Below are 23,138 nucleotides of genomic sequence, written 5' to 3'. Positions count from 1 at the left end.
CCTTGAAGATTAAGACCAGTAAGCAACCACTAAGAGGACAGAGCCATGCAAGGTGTGGGCCTGTCACTGAGATTAAACTGGGTTTGCTGTCTTGCCCAGAGAGGAGCATCAAACTGCTAACCCTCCACTTCATTGTCAAATTATTCTACCACCTCAGCCGCAGCAGAACGGAAAAGGAGAACGGCAACACAAACTTTCATCACCACGGTGGGCTCATGATCAGCTGACTTAAAGCACATGGCTACCATGCAATAAGTTTCACAATGCAGACGTCAGCCAATTATCATGACTGGATTTTGGTGTTTTTGGCTGTCATGTAAAATACCTTCCTAACTGTAACTGAAATATGAAATGAGGGAGGTGAGCAGTGGCCAGCGGGCCCTTTTGTTTTGGTTTGAGATGCTGACGCAACATTTAGTGGTTGAATAGACAAGTATCACCATTAAAAGAGGGTTTTTTATATTGCTGAAATCTCAGATGTGACTGCAGCAGTGGGTCACAGTAACTCAACCACTATAATCATATACACTTGATCAATGAAGTCATTTGTCAAGCAAAAGCACCAAACAAACTGTTGAATTGATGTTTAACTTTATCTTATGTTACCATAAACTGAATATCTTTGGGTTTTGGGCAGCGAGACATTTTAAGACGTCACACTGGGTTTCTTGCCATCATCCACGCAGGAGGAAAGAAAACCGATATGTAGCCCAGCATGCGTCATAGAGAGATCAGCCAAAAAGCTAATGAAGCCTGTCTCTAGCCTCGGCCTGGAGCCCAGCTCTGGTGACAAGCTTATTCCGGCGGGGTAACACACACACAGATACCCCTACAATCACTGGACATGCTCACCACATTCCTGTAGTCCAGCTCTAATGTCATCACATTGACCAAACATTACTGAATGCTCTTCGGGACGATTAGGCCCACTGATTTGGCCTGCAGTCTCTGGCATGTATAAGATTCTGTTACCAAGCTATGAATCGAACCTTCATCCCTGCTGAGCCCGCGTCTAGTGATGAAGCGATCACTTCTGTGTGTGTGCCGTATGTCCTCACCATGTAGACTGTGATGTACTGCAGCTTTCACAGGGCAGAAAGGCTCATTTTGATGCTAATTAACTGTGTCTATTCCTGCTGGTTGCTGATTAGAGCTGGCGTGGTAAGCTGGTGTTGAAGGTTGCTGCTGTGCATTCCTGTGCCAATGGAGACACCATTTCCTGTAACCTGAAGCCTGAGCCTATTAGTTGAACCTGTGGAGGGAACCCTGGGAGGGAAATGACAACTTCATTTGAAATTGCTGCCAATCCAAGCCCTGCCCTCCACCCAGACTCAATTGGCAGGCCATGTCTGCTCTCGCTCAGTTAGACTCTGTTCACTTACTCTGCCCTTCTCTGCAGGGAAATAAACTCCCAACAACATACTAGTGAAATGTACAGAAATGAACTGGTTTATGCAGTGGAACAGAATGGTGTGTGGTGGGATGGTCGGTATAAAAGATAGGATGAAGAAGGCAAATGATGTGAATCAAGATCTGCTCTTTAAATGACGATACCGTACTTGGCATTATAGGCTATAAGGCTATGAGGACATTAATAAAACCAGGTTTGGGTTTGCTGAATTTTACTGAAAACAGCGTCATGTTAAACGGTTTATTGGGGTGTAAACACCATAGTTGCATGAGACCTGAGAGATCAAGGAATCAAGAATGAACATCTAGGTGATATTCTCATCTAAGTCACACCTCTGCTTGTCTCTCACTTTCAGCATCTGCTGATTATCATAGACACAGTTGTCTTGGTTGCATCGGCAGCTGCGGTGGCCTCTGTTATCTCCACAGTCTCTCCCTGTTCATTTGACCTGTGTTATCATTAGTGCTCGCCTCCTCCCCCCATAGTGCTTGCTGACGGCTGCTCCGGGGCAGGGGCCTTATGGGGGCAGGTTGGGATCGGGCTGGAACATCATGTAGCCCAGGAGATGGCTGCACTGTGTTCCTTGGCCTTCATACGCAGCGCAGCTATGCTGGAGGACTTTCGATCTGGATCAACATTGAGATCATAGCCATTGATTCCCCCACCGATCCCAGCGCCCCCAAACAGACTGCCCATATGAGTCTGTCCCATGTGGCTGCTTCCTGGACTTGGTACACCCAGGAAGTCAGAGACGCCTCCAGGACCGTGAGGGTGAGGGGGCATGCAGGAGGGCATAGAGTCACAAGGCACGACACAACCGGGCACCGGAGATGCCCCGCTGCTGCTCCCTATCCATGAAGGGTTCTGGATCTGGAGAAGAAAAGGAGGAGATATTTTCATAATAACTGTTGTTTCAAATGAACACATGAAAAATATTAGTCCCGCCATAGTAATCAGAATCAGAATCAGAATACTTTATTCATCCCGAGGGAATAGTCACCTGCACAGAATTATTTTTGATTTGATTTGATTTTTTTGCCACATCAGCTGCTGTTAATAGTAGAAGCCCTGCAATTCTGATATCTGCCATCAGGTGTATCTGTAATGTGCACACCACTGAGGACTGAACATTTACCTGTGCATAGTTCTCAGGTCGAGTGAGCAACGGCAGCTCGTAAGCTGTGGAGAAGTGCGTGCGGACCTGTTGCATCTGGCCAAAACGCTCTCTCTTCCTCCACTTGGCTCTGCGGTTCTGGAACCACACCTGCGAAGAAAACAGACTATCAGGAAAATACCTCTAACCAAATAGAGACCAAACACTATCAAACAGAAATGTGAATATCCTTCTTAAACGAGGCCATTAAAGCTCCTAAAAAGTACACAGAGTGCTTTAGTTTTTCCCACAGAAAACTGGGCCATCTTCTTGCTAAGAAAGACAAAGTAAAAGACCACATAAAATGAGGACAGTGAAGCAAATAAATTCTCCCGCACATGAAAGTCCGAGACCCGATTTTAAGACTTGACGTGTCTTTAAAGTGCCGTCCACACTGAGCTATTGATGTGAAAATGGTGAGTCTCCCCTGGTGCTGCATGTTTCAGCTCCTCCCTTTGATACACAGACGTCTGCCTCCCTTCAGGCTGCCCGCGTCGACAGATCCACATCTGGGCCTGTAGCCGTGCATAAATCACTCTGAGAAAGGTGTGCTCTCTCCCACATGTCAGCACAGTGGGATCCAGTGGGGAATCCTCTGTATAATCCATGGAACAAATGTTGAACTTTTGACCAGGACATATATATATATATATCACCTCCTACATCGTTCCCTCACTCACCTGGAGACCGCTGGAAGCACTGTGAGAATCATGTTCTTTGATTTCTCCAGTGCCTTCAACACCATTCTTCCCTCGGTTCTAAAGGACAAGCTGGTGAACTCTGGAGTGGACCATCACCTCACTACCTGGATCCTGGACTACCTCACCGACCGACCACAGTATGTGAGGACTCAGGGCTGTGTGTCGGACAGGGTCGTCTGCAGTACGGGGGCCCCACAGGGAACGGTTCTGGCTCCGTTCCTCTTCACCATCTACACTGCAGACTTCTCCCACAATTCCACCCAGTGCTTCCTGCAGAAGTTCTCTGATGACTCTGCAATAGTCGGCCTCATCACTGATGGGGACGACAAGGAGTACAGAGGTCTGACCCAAGACTTTGTGGACTGGTGCCAGCTGAACTACCTCCAGATCAACGCCAGTAAAACCAAGGAACTGGTGGTAGACTTCCGCAGGCACAAGCATTCTCCACTGCAACCACTGAACATCCAAGGTATGGACATTGAGGCTGTGGACAGCTACAGGTACCTTGGTGTTCATCTGAACAATAGACTGGACTGGACTCATAACTCAGACGCCCTCTACAGGAAAGGGCAGAGCAGGCTGTACCTGCTGCGGAGACTCAGGTCGTTTGGAGTGGAGAGCCCACTCCTGAAGAAATTCTATGACTCTGTTGTGGCTTCTGCTATCTTTTATGGCGTGGTCTGCTGGGGCGGCAGCATCTCTGCTGGGGACAGGAAGAGACTGAACAGGGTGATCCGAAGGGCCAGCTCTGTTCTAGGATGCCCTCTGGACCCAGTGGAGGTGGTGAGTGACAGGAGAACGGCGGCTAAGCTGTCATCCCTGATGGACAACATCTCCCACCCCATGCAGCAGACTGTGACAGCACTGAGCAGCTCCTTCAGTGGGAGACTGCGGCACCCACGGTGTGGGACGGAGAGATTTCGCAGGTCTTTCCTCCCCACTGCTGTCAGACTCCATAATAAAGACTTTAACTGATCAAGCACACACATCCATACATATGCAATAATACTAAGTGCAATAATCCTTTCTGTCATCGTTGTATTTTTACTCAGTTGTATATAGTATTTGTATTTGTATTCTATTTTTATCTTATTGTATATTTATTTTATTTTATTCTACTGTATATAGTATTTTATTTTATTCTATTCTGTACAGTTGTGTACTGTATTTATTCTTATTGTATTCTAATTTTTGCCTCATAACTTTTGCACTGTCCACTTCCTGCTGTGACAAAACAAATTTCCCACGTGTGGGACTAATAAAGGTTATCTTATCTTATCTTATCTTATCTTATCTTATCTTATCTTATCTTATCTTATATACTGTATATATGAGCATAGAGTATATGTATGTGTGTATATTCATCATTAGCTTTACTGAGCATTGTTTGTAGCACATGAAATGACTACTGCTCTTCAGATTTGTAGACTTGCTACTTCTCAGAGGGTTGAGCTTTCGGGAACCTACTGACAGACCAAGTGCAGGCTGCTTAGTCCACTTCTCCATGACTGCAAAGTAGAAGATGGCTATGAAGGCTGAAGCCTAAAAGAACTCCCCAAGAACATTTCCCCCCTAAAATCTTAGTGTTAATTGATGTGATGCCTAATACACTGTAGAAATTCATGATGTTCTACATACTGGAAGACAAATCTCATCACTTTTGCTCTTCCAAAGGTTTCTTCCTTATCTAGGGTTACACGATATTGATGAGTGTGGATAAAAATAAGGAAAAATAGATACTAGATATTGATTACACACATACAACTACCTGGTAAAATAATTAATGTTTTAATAAATGAAGAATTCATTTGTTCTAATAACAAACAATGAAAATAATATTCAGTTGCAAACTTAGTACTATTCTGTTTTATGTAGCCCAGTTGTGTGTCCTATTGTTTTGGGAACTAAAATGAAAAGAAGATGATTAGCAAATAAAACAGTACTTTGCAAAAGTACTGTTTTATTTGGCATAGGCATGAACACATTTATTCTTCAACACAACCTGAACTCTCTCAGGCAAACTTGCGTGTAGTTTCTTTAAGCGGTCTGTGGGAATAGTTCTTCAGGCTTCTTGAAGGACATTTAAAGGTCTTTTTTGGGTGTTAGCGGTCTTTTGTTCTATTCTCTGTGAAGATTTTGAGGTCTGGGCTCTGGGGAAGCCATTACATAAGCAGTAGTGTTCTACAGTGTATTTTTTTTCTATCCAGGTATACTTTTACTGCATTGTCAGTATGTTTGTGATCATTGTGATGTTGAAGCTGCTGCCAATGAGATGCTTTCCAGACGATATTGCATCAAAATCTCACTGGGTCCTTGACACCATGGGCTGAAATGCAGCTCCAAGCCATGACAGAGCCTCCATTGTATTGTACAGGAGGCTGCACTACCTCTCTCTTCACTTTCTCCGTACATATCGACAACCAGAAATATAAAATCTACCTTCATCACTCCAGAAGAGCTGTTGTCACTGATTTTCAGTCCAGTTCTTGTGTAATGTGGCATACCTCTGCCTTTTCTCCCTGTTTCTCTACCTTCAGAATGACTTCTTGACAGCCACCCCTCCACTCAGGCAATTTCTGATGTGGTTCCAGTAAAACAGTAGATGGACGGATCTCACATGTCCTGTGTCAGGTATTTGCTGGATTTCCCCCCCTATTTTTTAAGGACCTGACCTTTTGATAGACTTGCCACTTCTTCTGCCATGGTGTGTTATCTTTGGCATTTTTTGTAGATTCAATAAAATAAATATGAACAAATGATGCGCTTTTGTAACAGTTGGCTAGTAAAAAAGTGCCTAAAGATAAAATTTAAAAGTGATTCTTTACTAAGATGCGTTTTACATACAACACTGGTTCCCTTGAGTTCCCTTGAGTCCCCATATCCCTTGAGTTAGATGCTTTTTTTATATTTGAGTGATGCATAAGTCACTGTTAGCTGGGTTAACAAACAAGAAAAAACATTCATCTAAAAATGGTCAGTTAGAAAGATTGGACTGAAAATGAGAGAGAAAAAAGAGCCAATGTCCAAACAAAACCTTAGACCATTTTAAAAACTTCTGAGAAAGTCTGGCGCCTTGGAAGCAAAATATAAGGAAATAAAGGGTAGTCCAAGACTTTTATACAGTACTGTATGTTTCAAAATAGTCAACAGATACAGATTAAACCATACAGATTATCACAGCAACTGCATCTTTCGTTAAACTTTTTTTCTGTAGAATTTTCTCACATCTCCTTGCGAGAGAATAGAAAAAGCAGAGGGGGTTACTGGGAGTCTCCACATGTTTATCTGTATCTATTTGTTGGTTGTTTGAATCTTATCCTCCCTGGAGAGAAGGGGGAAACTTCTTCAAAGAGAAAAGAGAGGGCAGCCTCGGTTTGACACAAGGGTTAGGACTTGGATTGTTGGGCTGATTCCCAGCCCAATCAGCTTGTGGTTTTCACAGTCCCTGACATGCAATTTCCCTTCAGTCATCCCCTTCAAATCCCCACTCTTGTCTCTGGCCATTTCTCTCAGTCAACAATAAAGTTTGGTGGCAGAATTGAGCACTGTCGTACAAATGCATATTTGCAAAATGCTGATTTTCTTATAGTAAGGACTTGACTTTAAACATATGAGATAAGACCACCTATAAGCACCCTAACCTGCAAACTCATCGTCTCATTTTTTTAGATGCATTGACCTCCTAGCAAAGTCAAAGTGAATAACATATCCATATGTCTGTATTTTTGCAAGAAACTGACGTAAAGAAGTCTCGTCTGACTCCGACATTCTTTGGGTCAGCTGGTGAGATTAGAGAACAGCTCACCCTTACTGAGTGGTAAGCTGATATGTGAGGTTGTGACTGAACCCCAATGTCAAGGTGAGGGGTTGGAGCCCTTTGAATTATATCATATGTTTGGAAGTAGGTTTGTGGGTCTATTTTATACTCCTCCTGAGGATTTGGGATCTATTATTGTTTAAGATTTGTCATGCCTTTCCTTTGGTGGCTCTTTGGTTGCACAAGCTCATAATATCACAAGTTTCCAAATATAAGCCCCAACATGAAAACAGCAACATTAAGTTTCATTACAGCCTCAGTTCTACAAAGATATGTTACTAATGTGATTAATGTATTACCAGCTCAAGGACTCAATTTTCCTCCAGATATATGCAATTCTGGCAAAGTTTGAAAGATGGCGTATAAGTTTGTCCATTTACTAACTCGCCACAGGTAAACCACAAGGTCTTTATGATGTCCACGGTACCCTCATTTAGTTTTATAGTAAATGTAACAGTCTATTGATACAACAGTGATTGGTACAAGCCAGGTACATTGTAAACAGTTAATCACAATGTAAACTTACTTATATTCTAAAGCCATTTCAGACTCTTCAAGAATTTTTCAGGGCCCTGCACGAAAAATACGTGTTTCTTTCTCAGCAAACCTAAGTTTTTAATTTTAATTGTGATTTTGACAAATAGAGATGCCTCATTCAGTTTTCATACTGTGCTGGCACCACATGATATGTAGCTAGACTTCCTGGATTTTTATAATATTTAGATACATGCAGGACAAGAGCATCTGCTGGATCAACCATCAGAGTCGTACTGCCCTTCCCTCCGTCTTTGTAAACTAGCCTTAATTTTTGGTTACCTGTATTATGAAAATAGTCACATTTCATTTAAATATTTATAAAACTCTTTGAGGAAATGTTGTCAGAATAGCAACAGAGCCTGATGAATGACCTTCTTGATTCTGGTCTTAGATTGTTATCAAAAATATTTAAAAATCGCATATTTCAAAGCTCTGCTGTCAGTCACCCAGCGCCGTTATTGTACTCCCACTCCTGTGTTGAAGCTCAGGCTCTTCTGTCCCTCGCCACCCCGCCCCCAACTCCGACCCCTCTCTCCATGTCTCTCTCCTCCCTCCGTTTTAAGTCAGTGAGGGGAAGTGGGGATATTGGAAAGTGAGATGGGAGAATGTTCAAACTGGAGCTTGTTTTCATTTCATGTTTAATTTCCTGATGCCTAAGCCCTCGGCTTTCCGCAGCTAACCCCTCTGACCTTTGAGAGGCGTGCAGACAAGAGCAGTGGACCAGGCGTGCACACACATACACACAGAATCACACACATTTGCATACCATGTTATATTCACATTTCAAAGTTGCTCTCCAAAAAATGCAGTATTTTAACCTGGACCCTCTCAAGCACTTACTGGAAGCTTTTTCATAAACAGTTTCTGAGCACATATATTTCCCTTGTCTTGGTTTCTGAGTGTGTAATGTTTCACAGAGAGTTTGCTCTACGTAGCTTTTCCTTTGAACGGCAGTAGGAACAAGACCCCTGCCAAATAGTTTGGCAGAGAGATAATTCGGGGAACATTGTGGAGTCAGATGTGTCCCTTGCTGCTCCATCTCTCATAGTCCCTGACTTATAAATTCATGCAGTTCTTGAGAAACTGGTCACTGCTGTCTTTGTGCAAGCAGTTTTCCAATTAACATAAATTGTCTTAATTGTTTGTCATGATGAACACCAGTGGTTAATAATATATAAAACCCAAAATGATGCTATTTACCAACTACACACACTCATGACTCCTGTTTATTTTATTTTAGCAGACATCTGCAAAGAAGGTGGCTCAGTGGTCTTGGAGCTCAAATAGCTTGGCGGTGATACAGTAATTGCTAAAGACGCTGACAGCGAAATGCAGCTTACAGAGCCATTAAAGAGCTTTATTTATGCTCCAGAGCCAGCAGGCAGAGAGAAAGGAAGAGGGAGAAAGGGAGGGCAGAGTCCACAACTCCAAAAGCAGCTTTGAAGTCCAGCCGTCTCACCTCATCTCTGTCATCTAGGACCACTGCAATTGATAGACTGCCTCAGCAGTCAATCACGTACAGCCTCCTCCTCCTCAATAAAAAGTAGGCCGTATGGTGAAGTTCAAGTCACGAGGCTCTGAGCTAATTGCTTCTAAAGAAAGTAATGGCACCAGAAGTCACAGATTGTGTTATTGGAAAGCTGCAGCCTGATTTTATGAAGACATTCAACATCAAAACTGAGGATGAAACCGTAGGACCTTGACACTAGCAATTTGGCAGAAAACATCTGTATTCTGGATTTCAATTGCTGTTGTTTTGCAGATGAAAAGGATTCTCGATAGCTTTCCGAGCATCGAGTGCCCCTTGGTATTCAACAATTGGATATCCCTGGACTTTGTCTCAATGTACCTTCAGTTGAAATTGTGGGGTTTAGTCTTGATTGCGTGCATATTTAGGGTTTGATTTTAGAAGTATGGGTCAAACCTCACAGTGACTCAACAGAGTCTGCAGTGTGCCTGTCAGATGAAGACGTTAATTATATCCATCTGGGGCATAGATGGGTCTGTGTGAATGCAACATGAATGTACTTATTTTACTGTACCACCACAAGGACCAGGCCCGGTTCTCTGTCCCTGACTATGTCTCGGACTATGTGTGGAAATTGAAACTGGCATCTCAAAGTGTTTTTTATATCCATGCCAAAATAGCTTTGATGGTGTTCCATGTGTTTTCCCTCGTTGCCTCCAGAGCTGTGCAGCGAAGTAGTTTAAACATGGCGGTGTGGGGAGAAACCCTTGGCCTCTGACCCTTTCCAGAGTCTACACCGTGTAAGTGCTAAGAGCAGCGTATTCCCTAAGTCTCCTCCATCCCACTCTGATCTAAAACTGGCAGGCACAAAGACAGATGGAGAACAATAGGCTTTGCTGTCTAATGCTAGGAACAGTCTTTGTAACTCTCAGCCTTCCCTGTCAGTTCCCCCAATGATTATCAGCGTGCAAACAACTGTACTCATGGAAACTGTCTTAACAAGACAGAAGGACACCATCAGCTGCTTCAGCAAGTGCACGGAAATGACATATGTTTGTATTAAAGTCTCAAAGTTCTCCAGTGGACAGACAGTTGTTAATTTCCCACTCGCAATGCAACATTGTCTTTAACACGATCATGCTCATTCCTAAACCATATGTTTTATTACAGTGCCAATAGAATCAAAACACCTAATGTTTGTTTGTTTGTTTTTCCCTGAACCATGACTCTGAGTGGGGTGGGGGTGGGGGGTTATGCATGTGACCCAGTCTGTCTGACATCTCTATGCTGGTGTTGTTCTTACATCATCATAATTATGTTTGTCCAAAAGTGCAACTAACCAATCACACTGTTGTGATGTTGCTTTGGACTGTCGAGGAAAACGAAAAGAAATGATTTTGTTCATATAAAAGTCTCTTCTGGGACAAGCATTACAACTGTTTTTATTAATTAATGTATACAATATAATAAATATATTATCAAGTTGCTAGTGATAGTTTTGGTCAGCTGCAATCTTGATCCTGGATCATCATTTTTGTGATTGATATAGGAACAACAACAACACGGGGATATGTCATAAAGTAGATTAATTGTGTATTACAGTAATTTGTTTCGATGACATAAATAAAATCTGGTGATATTTTGATTAGATGACAGAGATTCATTTTCTCTTATAAATAAAGGACTTCTTAGATTATGTCAATGCAGAAAGGTGCTTTTCAAGCGTAACCCTCTGTTTTGACTTCATCCTCACCTGTACACGGGCCTCTGTCAGGTCTGTCCTGAGTGCCAGCTGCTCACGGGCATATACATCAGGGTAGTGTGTCTTCTGGAAAACCTTCTCCAGCTCCTCCAGCTGGTAGCTGGTGAACGTAGTGCGATTGCGCCTCTTCTTGCCTTTGTTGCTCTCGGCCTCGCTTTTTTCCAGTGGGCTAGAAAGGTCCGACCCCGGGCGCTCGCTCTGCCCCTTCACTCCAGTGTCCTTTAGGTTCAGGTAGCTGCTTTCCATCCCAGGAGGGTCGACGCTCTGGGGCAACTCAGACTCTGTCAGGCTGCTGCTGTCCTTTCCTGTATTTTGGAGATAAGAAAAGTAAAGAAGAGGTCAAAGCGTTTATTTTTAACAGTTTGTTCTTTTAAAGGGGCACCACACAAATTTTATACGTTCTTTTTTAGTTCAAAATGCTCTCAAGCACTAAATCGCTCAAGTACTCCTTCTGTGGCTTCCTGTTACTGCTCAAAACTTTAATGTGGAATTTAAAATGTGAAAATACAAGCGTTTGGGTGAAGCATTAAAAGATGAAGGTAATACTTTATAACTATACCCACAACTAAAGGTGTAATTCCCCTGTAATTAAATGGAATCTCAGTGTATTTTTATTTAAACTACAGTGTCATTATATTTATATATAAATACTTAAAGGTAGGTACCTTGCCTTTTAATTACAAGAGAAGGACAATTAAATAATACAAAATTATGAACCATGATGCTCACCATCATTAGGACTTTTAAATAACAATGTAGAAATATAAAGATATAAAAAGACAAGATTAAGTAACTCCATAATGCAACCCAAAAAGTGCAACGTTTTAACGATATTTACGTAGTTCTTAAAATTACTCACACACGACTTAAATTTACTGACAGTATAATTATTTCTTTTTTCCTGTAAAAACCTAACTTGTTACCCCCTTTCTTTCTAGAGTACCAACCTTTAAGTATTTGTATGTAAATATAATTGCCTTGTAAGTTTAAATGAAATGTGCTGAAATTCCATTTGATTAAATATCAATTACACCCTTGGTCGCTGTTCGTATTATAAGGTGTTAACAACTTAGAAAACATTCTCAAAATTGACTAAAGTGTGGCTTTACTGTGAAATCAGTTCATTTGTGTAATAATAAACAGACAGTTATCTTTCTGACCATCTCACAGATGAATAAAAACCGCCATGTGTTCTCAGTAATAGTCCCACGTTTACAGTTAGAACATTCATTAGAGCAACGTGTCTTTAAAATGTGGCTGAATGATCACATTCAAGCCACCAAGAGTGTCTGCTCATCGTCACATTACAGCATCCCCGCCAAATGACATTTACTTTAAGCACACATCATCTCTGTGATGTTTTATTTTAAGGTTCAAAGGCCTCGTCTGTGTGCAGCAGGAAAGAAAGTTTGAAAGATATGTCACGACGCATTGGTGTGACCTGCGACACAACCCTCGAGCCCTTCTCCCCTCACATCTCTCAATCACGCCACCTGAAATCCGAGCCACACAAAATCCTGTGCGTCTCGGGCCGTGTGTATGGCGGGCCTTGTGTATGGGGGCAACCACGCTTACCCCACGGCCTTCCCCCTGAGATGTAAACAACATTGTGTTTGTCACCTTCAATTTTCAGTGCATCCATTTTGTTACAGACCTTGCTCTGTTCCTGTCAGCACATGCTGGCTTTTTGTTTCCTTTTAAGAGATGAAGAAAGCTGTCCCTTCTCCTTCAATAAACAAACAGCCGTGTGAATAAATAAGCAGAAGGGCTCTGGTTGCAGGCCAGTGAGAACAGTGTGCTCGGTCAGCCTCTGTTTGCCTTTCCTGCAAATGGGCATGGAGAGTGCCCTGTCCTAACTGTATTGGTCTGAAACCAGCGCATAATGGTCTCCTCCATATAAACAGACTTGTGAGTGTTGTGCAACACCACCATTACTTTAATCCAACAGAATTTTTCTCAGAGTTAGGAAGTGCCAAATGATTGAAAGTTATGGGCTTGTATGCATGCATTTGCTTTTGTTACGTTGCATTTTTCTTCTGAGTAACGTCAGTAATCGCTGTGTGTCATTCTTAGAAAGTTACCTCACTGAAAGAGTTGACACCTTTTGACACACAGTGAGTCACAGAGTCTTGTTTTTTAGTGGTTAACAAGATGACTGAATAGTTTTAGGGTGATGAAGTTAGGCGGTGGTTGTCTGCAACAAGCATGTTTGTTTTCATGGATTAGTACGCTTTGGGCTTGTGTGTCCCACAATGAGATGTCAATAGTCATCCCCTCAGAACTGCTGCAGCCCTTCCCTGCTTTCTGGCTCAGACCTACATGGGCTGAAACACTAATGGAACAACACAGCGTTGCCCAACTGGAGTTCATGTCCTCATACAGCAGTGGCCTACCTGTCAGATCTTTTTACAGTCTCCATGCAGGCAGATATTCTGACATCACCAACCCCTGAGCTGGCCTCGTATCCTCGAGCTACGTACAGTCATTTTATTCTGCCTCTGGGCAGGAGCATGGCTCTAGTGTTAGTAAAGTAAGACAGGTCAACTCCAGGTTCCTGTCTGGCATTTGCATCTGTGAGAGAAAATCCAGTTATGCCCCTGAGCAAGGGGCACATATCCTGTGAGACTGCAGCTGCACACAGATGAGGAGATGGGAAAAGGGTAGGATGGAGTGTGGGAGGTACTCCAATTTGTCAGTGCAATTAAAAAAATGATTTAACATTTTGTTAAATACACATATTTCTTTTCTTATCCAGACATTGGATCCACTGATCAATGCCAATCCCATAACCGTAACTAAATGTGAGGCTACCGTGAGCAGCCTGCTAAAGGCATAAGGACTGGAAAGATGAGGTAAATTGCTTGCCTGTCACTAAAAAATTCCACCAGGAAGTAACATATATATAACATATAGTCATGTAAAAGAGGAAAACTAAGTACACCCCATGATTCAGTAGCTTGTAGAACCACCTTCACCCGCAATAACTTGAAATAATTGTGTTCTGTATGACTTTACCAAATGTCTCACATCATTGTGGAGGAATCTTGGCCCACTCTTCTTTATAAGGTTGCTTCATTTTACTGAGGTTTGCTGGCCTTGAGGTTTGTAGCAAGAACTTAAGGTCTCTTTGGTTTCTGGAGCATTTCAATTACGTTGAGGTCGGGCTTATACTGGGCCATTGTAACACCTTTATTCTTTTCTTTTTCACTCATTTTGCTTTAGATCTGCTGCTGTGCTTAGGATCATTGTCTGTTTGCATACCCCAGTTTTGCCCAACTTATAGCTTTTGGACAGATGGTCTCACATTTGACTCTAGAATACTTTTGTATACAAAGGAGTTCACTGGTCGACTCAGTGATCCTAGGTGCCCAGGTCCTGTAGCTGCCAAACAAGCCCAAATCATCAACCCCCCACCACCATGCTTGACAATTGGTATGAGGTGTTTGTGTGGATCTGCTGCATTTTCTTTTCACCAAACGTGGCACTGTGCATTATAGCCAGACATCTCCACTTTGGCCTCCTCTGCTTAAAGGTCACTAAGTTCTCGTGGTTTGTTTAGATACAACTGTGCAAACCTAAGCCGTACTGCCATTTTTTAAATTTTTCTTTTAGAGAGAAGAGTAACTTTCCAAACAAGCCATACTTATTCTGTCTTTTTCTAATTGTACTGCCTTGAACTTTAACATCTAACATGCTCAGTGAGGACTGTAGAGTTTGAAATGTCGCTCTTGTCTCTGACCTTGGAGTGGATTTTCTGGGACAGTAATGATAACATTGTGTTAACACACATCTGAATGCTCCAAACCAGCAAAGTGCTAAAACTTCTACTTTTAGAGAGGTGGTCACATTTGCTAATGATCAATTATTCAAATGCATTTGATTAGCAGTGCCTGGCTCCTACTTACCCTCTTAATTCCCATGGAAGCAGTAAGGGTGAACTTAATTTCTGGTAAAAACTTTGTCATTTTCAGTTCTTTGTGCATAGATCCAAAAAACATGCCCTTTAACAGAAACATTGTAGGGTATGACAATCAAAGAATCCTTAATAGAAATATATAGGGGAATTTGCCAAAGATACTACCAAAGAGGGGCTTTGTCCTGCCCTTGCATCCAAAGAGCCATCCTGAGCTACGTGCTTTATATCAGCTGAACCCAGAAACATATATTTCAATCCAGTTTTATTGCACTGATGCACACACACATTTAACTTTCATGACCCTTTCAGTTGTGTGGTGGCATGCTGTGTCTCATATCCCATTTTCAGCACTCTGATGGGATAACCGAGTGACAGTGATTGTGTCAGCACTCAGGACTGGGTTGTAAATTCATCCATAATGTGGTAAAACTTTGCTCAAGCGTGGTGGAAGTATAACGTTAAAGGGGAACATTTTTTTGAGGCAAAGTCACTCATCTAAACAGATTTCATCAGATCTGAGTGGTGTGTTTTTATGCCCCTTACACTGTTTAAACTGTGGTTATGAGTCTCTCTCCATTCATTTAGGTTGGGATTTGATGTTGTTATACTGCAGTATATTGCACTGGAAATCCCATAAAGCAGTATTGACTATTTGCAATCATTTGCCTCAAGATTCCTTAACTTTGTTTGTTGTTCTTTCGTTGTTCTTTGGCGATTTTGCAGGAGAAATTGAGACTGTTGCGAGTCAGTTTTGATCACCTGGCTGTATTTTGCTCTTCCTGAAATCTATTTATAGATGTATTTTGGGCTTAACTAGTTACTAGTCTACAGTTAGTTAACTGGCTACAGCATACATCCCTATAAGTGTTAATAACTGTCTCATCCATCAGATCCAAGAAGAGACTTAATCAGGGATTTTCCCACGCTGAACTCTCCCTTTAAGTCTCTGAGCTTAACCCAGTCTTTTACCACCATATTTTACACTGGAATCTGCAATAATCAACATCTTTTGTCTGTCTAGTATGCCAAACTCATCCCTTTTCTCTCTGTCACGCTAACCACACAGAATCCTTTCCCACAAGCATCTTTCAGTTTTCCCGCATGCTGAGCTGTCTCTTCTGCACGCTGCTCCGGAGAACACAGCCATCACACACTGCTTTCTTTTGGGAGCCAAGATTCCACTGCGCTGGCTCCGAATTTTTTTGGCATTCACAGGAATGTGTTTTTGACAGTTGTTCTAGTTTGAGCATTCAGCAACGTATATGTGAACGCACCATCTGCGCAATGTGCCAGTTTCTCTGTGACAAGCTGCAGACCTCTTCATTTAGCCGAGGTCAGATGTTTACTAGGGTCAGCAATTTAATCACTGCTGAAAACAGAGAGAAAACATCAAAGTGTAATTTAACTGGTTGTAAAGCAACAGGGCACCCTCTCGGTTTTTATGGAACGGGACAGGGAGGGTCAAGTGAAGCCAAATAAAAGAAACACTATAAATTAGTAACCTGGGGAAGGGTTAATGACCAAACACTAAATAGGGAAGGGAATGCTTTTAAACAAAGTGCTCTGAAATGTTCTCTCAAAGCATTCGGAGCTGACAGCAGCACTCCACCAAATAAAGTCAAATATTCCTTCAGGTTTGGTTGTCAACAGGTGACTATTAATTTACAGTTAATGTCGGCTCGCAGACATGCTTCGGCCCGGATTATTTTTTTTCTGCACCGCGCTCTAAGACCTGATGTTGACTGTTGTTTCCTCAGTGGAAGGGAGGCTCCCAGATGTTCCTGAGGAGAGATCGATGCCAGCGGCTCATGCAAGAATGCAGATTCCCTGGGAAACAGAAAAAGTCTTTCTGTTAAACCTCACTGCTGTCATATTACCTTGGGCTGGGTCGCTCACTGTCTCATATCAAAATGCGCAAAAAATAGTTGTGGGGTTAAGGTCGTTTGAGGGGAAACTAGTGGAAGAAGAACACAAGTGTCTTTCTTAAACGTGGAGAATCTTGAGAAAAACATTCACGTGTTTGAACTGTATATAAACTGCATATTAAGCATTAAGATAAATAACATTTGCCACTCTTGGCAAATGTTATTTATTGGCAATGTAATGTGGCAATGCTGCAACATTACAATTAGGTTGATCATTACAAAATCCCTCTCTTCTAGTAGATCACAGTGGCAAGCAAATTCTTGCCATTCCCATGTCTCTTTTTGATCACACTACAGTCCTGCGCGGCCATATGTTCGCATTGTTCAACAACCCTGCAGAGGTTAGATTAGAGTCAGATTTAACTGATGAAAGTAGTAAAGGTGAAGCCACAGAGCCAGACTCAGCACAACAGGCCCCACAGTGTGTGCCAGCTGGCCCGAGTCAGTCGCTTTATTTTTGGTATGTGTGTTACCTTCGCCTGCAAGAGGGATGACTGAATGTTTAAGCATAAAAGCAGCAAAACACAGCAGAAAGAGTGAATGCAGGAACAGATACAAGCAGGAACTTGACATTGAGAAAAACAACACCCCACAGTACAAGATCTCGGGTTGCCAAAGCTATATGGATGTATATTTCTTTTCATGGCGGGCCAGTTGCTGCTCCTTTGCGTCCCGAGTCACACATTTATATGAGCCACTGCTTCCAAGCATTCACTCATTACGTATTCGAATTTATTCTGGTTCGCAGAAGCATGCTGGTACGATCACAGGTGTCACTCTGGCGCTCGCGTTTTTGCTAAAATCAACACAATGTGTTAGTCATCAGCACATGTGTATCCTGTGACATCACTTCCCCAAGCCTTTTAATGCGTACTTAGAATACTGTATTTTGACAGGACGCTTTTAAAGAGCTGCCAGGACTTTTTGAGCTTGTGTTTTGGTTTTCATATGCTGAGAAAATGTTTTACATATCACAGGATGCTCAATGTCCCACTGAGGAGGAGGAGGGGTTGTTTAAAAGTAACAAAGATTGACAATTGTTGTACTTTCGGAGTGTATAATTTGCTTTGGTTATTTTGTGAAGAGGCGAAAAGGATATGAGCCTTTAGCCCGAGTTGTACTAGTATTACCACAATACTAGTGTCTCTCTGATTGCCACCTTTAAGCCTTACTTTCATTTTATAAATACTGAGTGAGAATACTCTAATGATTGCTTTATGTTCATGAAACAATATGATCTCCTCTCTGAAGCGAGCAGCCCCTATCAAAGGCAAAAAACTGAAATTAATTAAAATTAAACAGTGAGTTCAATAAAGTGCTGTGCACGTAAACAGTCGTTCCCACACATGTGCCGCTTTCCTGGAAACCCTCTCATTTCTCTCGAGTCTCTCAAATCATTACCCAATCTCCATGTCTGTTTCTGACTCCTTGCTTATTTGTACAAGGTATTGTTGAGACAGGGTTATGTAAACCAGTCCCACTTTGTCATCTTGGGGACTCTCTGTAGCTTCGGAGATCTGATGTTTGGGGAGTATGAATAATAACTATAGGATCCAGTAATGCACATCTGCCTTGCATTAATGCGGCCCTCTCCTGCGGCGCTGACCTGCATTCCTCAGCTCTCGATCAGCTCCAGGGATTTTTATTTCATTCATCGCCATGTGAGCAGGTAGTCGGCTCCATCCCTGTCTTCACTGCAGGACAGTCTACCTGATTAACGTAGGCTTAGAATGAACAGTCCCACCGATCGGAGCCACTACTGTGCACGGCTGCATGTTGATTCATGCTTGCTGAGTCAGGGTTGTTTTCTGCTTTTTCTACACACGTGGTTTATGAGACAACGTTGTATTATTAATAAACAAGATTTAAGAGTATATCCACACCACCTGAACCTGGATGTTATTTTTTAATAAAGTAAAATAAAAATAAAAAAAAGCTTGAAATATTTTGATTAATATTTAAATTGGATTTTAAAATATTTCTTAGATTTCTATAACTTTACAATTTTCTCAGATGAATTGTACTGAGCTGCACTGAAATCATGTGAATGTAAAGGTGTTTCAGGGGTTTTGGATCTCCTAAATCAAAGGTGTAAATTTAAAAGAAGAAATGTGGATATTATGGAGCAGTTATTAAATACATTCCACGATAATATAAAATTCCAGTTCTTTGCACTTTATGTATATTTAAAAAATGGCAGTTTTAATACATATCTAAAAGAGATGGCCTAGCTGGTTGCCTCTCTTTTGGGTGTTTTGATGTATGAAAACAATTTCATGTAAAATCTTCAGAATGACATAGAGATTTGCCATAAACAGCTTTAGAGCCGTAGCTGAAGTTACCACATTCAAAATTCCCTTTGGGGACAAGACAGTTTTGTCATCATGATGGAGATAAAGCATCAGTATTGAGCAATATATCTCCCATTGAGGACCACACATAACAGCACAACCCTGTTGACGCCTGAGGCTTTGGCAAGTCCCCAAAGTATCCTCCCCAGAGCCACGATGCCTTCATCTGGCTGCAACATTTTCAATATTAACATTGCACAGCTCTCCTCAAGGGAGGCAATGTTGCATTTAATGATGGTGTTTAAATGATTCTGTCAATGCACTTGCCAAGTCGATTTAGTTCAGTGCAGGGGTGCTGAAAATGTTGGAGGCAGAAAAGGTGACAGTTCAGACTAAAGTGAAGAGTGACACCATTTTTTTTTTCTCAGAACAAAAAAGAACACTTTGCACTTTGTGGCTGTGTGATGGTGGTTATACAAAAATGTATACTGCCGGTCTCCTCCTCGCAGATCACGCAGAGCAGAATTAGACCAAAGCACTTTTATTCATTATGTGTAATGAGCAGTTTTTAGATCTCAAATTTTGGAACTTTTCTGAACTTCAGTGAGAACTGCATTAGATGCATTTAGGATGGATTGCTGCAAAGGACTCGATTCACTTAGTTTTAGCTGTGATCCCAACAGATGTTTTCGTCTATATCACTGTGGTAAACATCTGGAATTGACGCCAACCGGTCTGCCTCAGTGTTCACCAAAATCTGATTTTTGATGTAGAATATTATAGAGATATGACATAAAAATATTTAAGATTACTGTCTGTTACTTTTTTCACCCTATTGCCCTTTTGACATTTTGTTACTCGGAATAATTTGAATCGGATTCATCGGCTTAATAAAGTTGTCTGTTTTGATTTTAATAAAAGCAGAACCTTTTCTTTTGCCGACCTTAAGCGTGGCTCCAGAATTGTCGATTGTCGCAAAACTGTAAAGCTTTCATTATAAACGCTATTTAAATGCATTTGGTACGAAGTTGACTACACGGACAATTAAGGGACATAAACTAAGCATTGCTTTTGGCTTATAAACCTCCATCAAATGGATTAATTAATATTAACAAAGACACCTGAAAAAAGAAGAATTTGCCCTTTTGTGTTTACTCTCACAGAATAAGCAGGACTTGCTGGAAAGAAAATTATAGGCCCATTTCCTGCACATCCAAAAAATTCTCCAAAAATTAGGCCTTATGTTTCATAGGCTGTAAGGCTGAGGGTTCCGCGTAACGCAGACAGGTCTCAAAGTGCCCCAAATAATAATAATAACAGCAATATTCCACGAGTTGAGTTTATTTGTCAGCGATCAAGATAATTTATTGTTGACGATAACATGCTGCAGTTGTAGTTGAGTGAGAATAGTCACAGCGGTGCTGCGGGCTCGCCAGTCCAGCGATGCAGTGACAGACACAGGAAACAAAATTCTGCGTTAGTGCTTTTATTTTGTAGCGTCAGTGCGCAAAAAACGGACAAAAAGTCGATTTAAAGGCACAAAAATACCAAACTGCCTTTGGTCAAAGCGCCTCATTAAATCAAAATAAAACCCAGAGGTTTGATGCATTAATTATAAGTCACCTTGCAGATGTACAAGTACCTAAAATCCTTTAATCTCACTAGACTTGTAAAAAAAAAAAAATCAGCCTACTTCTAATATTTACTTTTTCTGCAATTATCCGGATTTAAGGGCTTTAATGTGAAGGTTATATTCCTGAGTCAGAACCAGTTATGCTCAAAGAAAATAGGTCTGTTTTTCAAAATGTGTTTTCTTTTCATACCTCGGCTTCTCCAGTCAGGCTGATGGGTTCAACAAACGAACTTATGGCACACTAATGCGCACACTTTCTCCTCCTCTCTGCTCTACTTTGACAGCTTATTTTCACACCGTGTGTTAGACAATACTATAAATTGCACTTATTGCTTGCAAATGTCCGGTCCTGCCTCGCATTTCCGTTAAATTTCTGGCCAACACATATATTCCCTGCAGAAATCGCACTTTGTCTTGTGCGCACTCACCATAGCAGGAGATGAGCGTCCCGTTGTGTGTGCTGTCCGGGTGCAGCTTGCTGCCTTCCGGGGGAGTTTTGCAGGTCGGTCGCTGCATGAAGAGCTGGTATTTGTTGAAGGTGCCCTCCTCAGCGCCATCCAGTGACTGGCAGTCCGGCTGGAAAGGACTCCTGGACTTCTCTCCGTAAGCCTGCCCTTTACCCGGAATGAACGTGGGACTGTATTTTGTTTCAGTGGTTGGGAAAGTCCTGAAAGGGTTCGCTTGGTGATCTCTACTTTGCGCAGTAGATGTACTATAATATGAATCCATCGATGTCATATCGCAGTATGAGACGCACGTATCTGCGTTCATACCTAAAAAGATATATTTTTAAAAAAATCCACACGGTTCTTGTTTCCCTCCCCTTCTACAGACAGCAGATATTCTCCCAAATTTCTCTCGCACTGACAGGCTCACACTGCCGCGCTCATGCACACACACTCTCACACTGGCGCATCTGGGACTGGTTAAAAAATGAATCAGATGTTTTCCAGAGACTGCAGACTGAACAAATGCTAAAAGCCCCCTGAAGGTTTGTCGGGGTAAAGAGAAATGCCTTCCTCAAGCTGATGCCGCCTCAGTAGCCTACAGTGGATCAGACACACGCACACGCAGCACTCCGACCTTCAGGCTCGACGCACGTCTGAAGTAGGGCCCACACCGAGCTTCAACCTCCGCTATTATGCAGCCAGTAGAAATGGGAGGTCAAGCTCAGAAGGGGGACAGTTTTTTTTGTAAACACGCGGGAGATACAACACATGACATTAATGCAATTAGGGGATGAATATGACCGCTTTGATTCCCGTTGTTGCATGGCGTAGGACCTTAACCTCCTACTTAGAGAAAAAAAATTATATGTTTTTATTAACCTTTAAAGGACTCTTCCCTTCCTTTCCGGGGAAGCCAGATGCTTATTAAATGACATTTGTGGAAACATTTGTGTTCCAAATATGTGGGGGAAAAGAGAGAAAACAGCACAAGTGTAAATGGATCAAGCCGGAAATTCGAGCAGCAACAGCTCCTAAATTCAGTCGTCGTTAGACTTCAGTGTTGCATAAATGTTTTGTTTGTGTTTATGTTGTGGAGGCCCGCACGAAGCGCATTATCAGGGGGGGTCCGTTACTGCGCACACGTCCATTCACAGTGAAGGAGAATCAGAGCATCATTAAGCAGCTTTGCCATTTGAAAATGAGCACTTGTAAATATCGAATTGGCCTAATTATGAATCGTTAAGCCCATCATGCTCGCTGAAATAGGTTACTTGGCTTCGTGCGCAAAGATCTGGTACAACGAAGCCGCGCCGGCAATTTGCCTTTTCTAGACTATAAAACGCTGGAATGAAGCGGTTAAGGAAACAAGATGGGCCTTTATGTCTGTCGGTAGTCAAATTGGTTAAGCTGGCTCCAATCACGTCCTTAATTTTAGGATATTGTCAAGATTACCTAAGAGTTTGAGAGACAGCGAAAATGAGAAAAATAAATCCCAAATCTTTTACAATCTGGCGCAACCGAGCGTGTCTGATTCGCATTAATATCACATGGTGACATGGTAGTATACGGCAATAGTCCCTTAATATTTGGCCAAACATTATTATTATTATTATTATTATTATTATTATTATTATTATTATTATTATTATTATTATTATTTGTTTCTGCATTTATTTTTATTAATCTAAATTCTCGAGTCCTCTTCTCTTTCTTTCTTTCAGGTTTAATTAATTTTATAACTTTTATTTGTGGCTCTTGTTTAGCAACATGATGCAGTATACTCAGCCAGCAGGAGGATTGAATTTCTTAAAACATAAAATAAAAAGAGACACCAATAAGCGAATTAGCTCTATTTTTAAGCTGTTAGCGGTTTGTTTTTGTTGCTTTTTTGCCCGAAGCAGTAATCTTTTAGTATGCATTATGTTTCTTTCTCTGAGGAGGTCCCTTTGTTCACATTTTAAATGTGTTCACTTGTAAAATAAGAAAAGAGCCAAATGACCGGTTGAGGCCCGGTGCACGTGCAGTTTGTCGGCGATGTCCTGTCCACCGCCGGCATCTCTCCGGCTGTGCAGATA

At 41.8% G+C, this 23,138-nt stretch overlaps 1 protein-coding gene across 1 annotated transcript; it reads right to left on the bottom strand.

Moving 5' to 3' along the window:
• Positions 1-1,960: 1,960 nt before the first annotated feature.
• Positions 1,961-21,385, bottom strand: alx4b (ALX homeobox 4b). The gene is made up of 4 exons (XM_085357557.1): positions 21,043-21,385; positions 10,841-11,154; positions 2,547-2,675; positions 1,961-2,281 (listed from the first exon to the last, which is right to left on the bottom strand). Exons 1-4 carry the CDS (start codon positions 21,383-21,385, stop codon positions 1,961-1,963), a joined length of 1,107 nt encoding a protein of 368 aa, XP_085213683.1.
• Positions 21,386-23,138: the final 1,753 nt, after the last annotated feature.

This window comes from Diplotaxodon limnothrissa, linkage group LG7 (assembly GCF_057381915.1).
Source record: "Diplotaxodon limnothrissa isolate DT_005_m linkage group LG7, D_limnothrissa_male_GT1.1, whole genome shotgun sequence".
NCBI classification, from domain to species: Eukaryota; Metazoa; Chordata; class Actinopteri; order Cichliformes; family Cichlidae; genus Diplotaxodon; species Diplotaxodon limnothrissa.
This window is presented reverse-complemented; position numbering and strand designations above follow the sequence as displayed.

Excerpts from the sequence above, each read along its gene's own strand:
- alx4b (XM_085357557.1), bottom strand. The coding sequence starts at position 21,385 with ATGAACGCAGATACGTGCGTCTCATACTGCGATATGACATCGATGGAT. Across the intron at positions 11,155-21,042 it reads GACGCTCATCTCCTGCTATG|GAAAGGACAGCAGCAGCCTG; the intron begins GTGAGTGCGCAC and ends TCCAAAATACAG. Across the intron at positions 2,282-2,546 it reads GACCTGAGAACTATGCACAG|ATCCAGAACCCTTCATGGAT; the intron begins GTAAATGTTCAG and ends TTTCTTCTCCAG.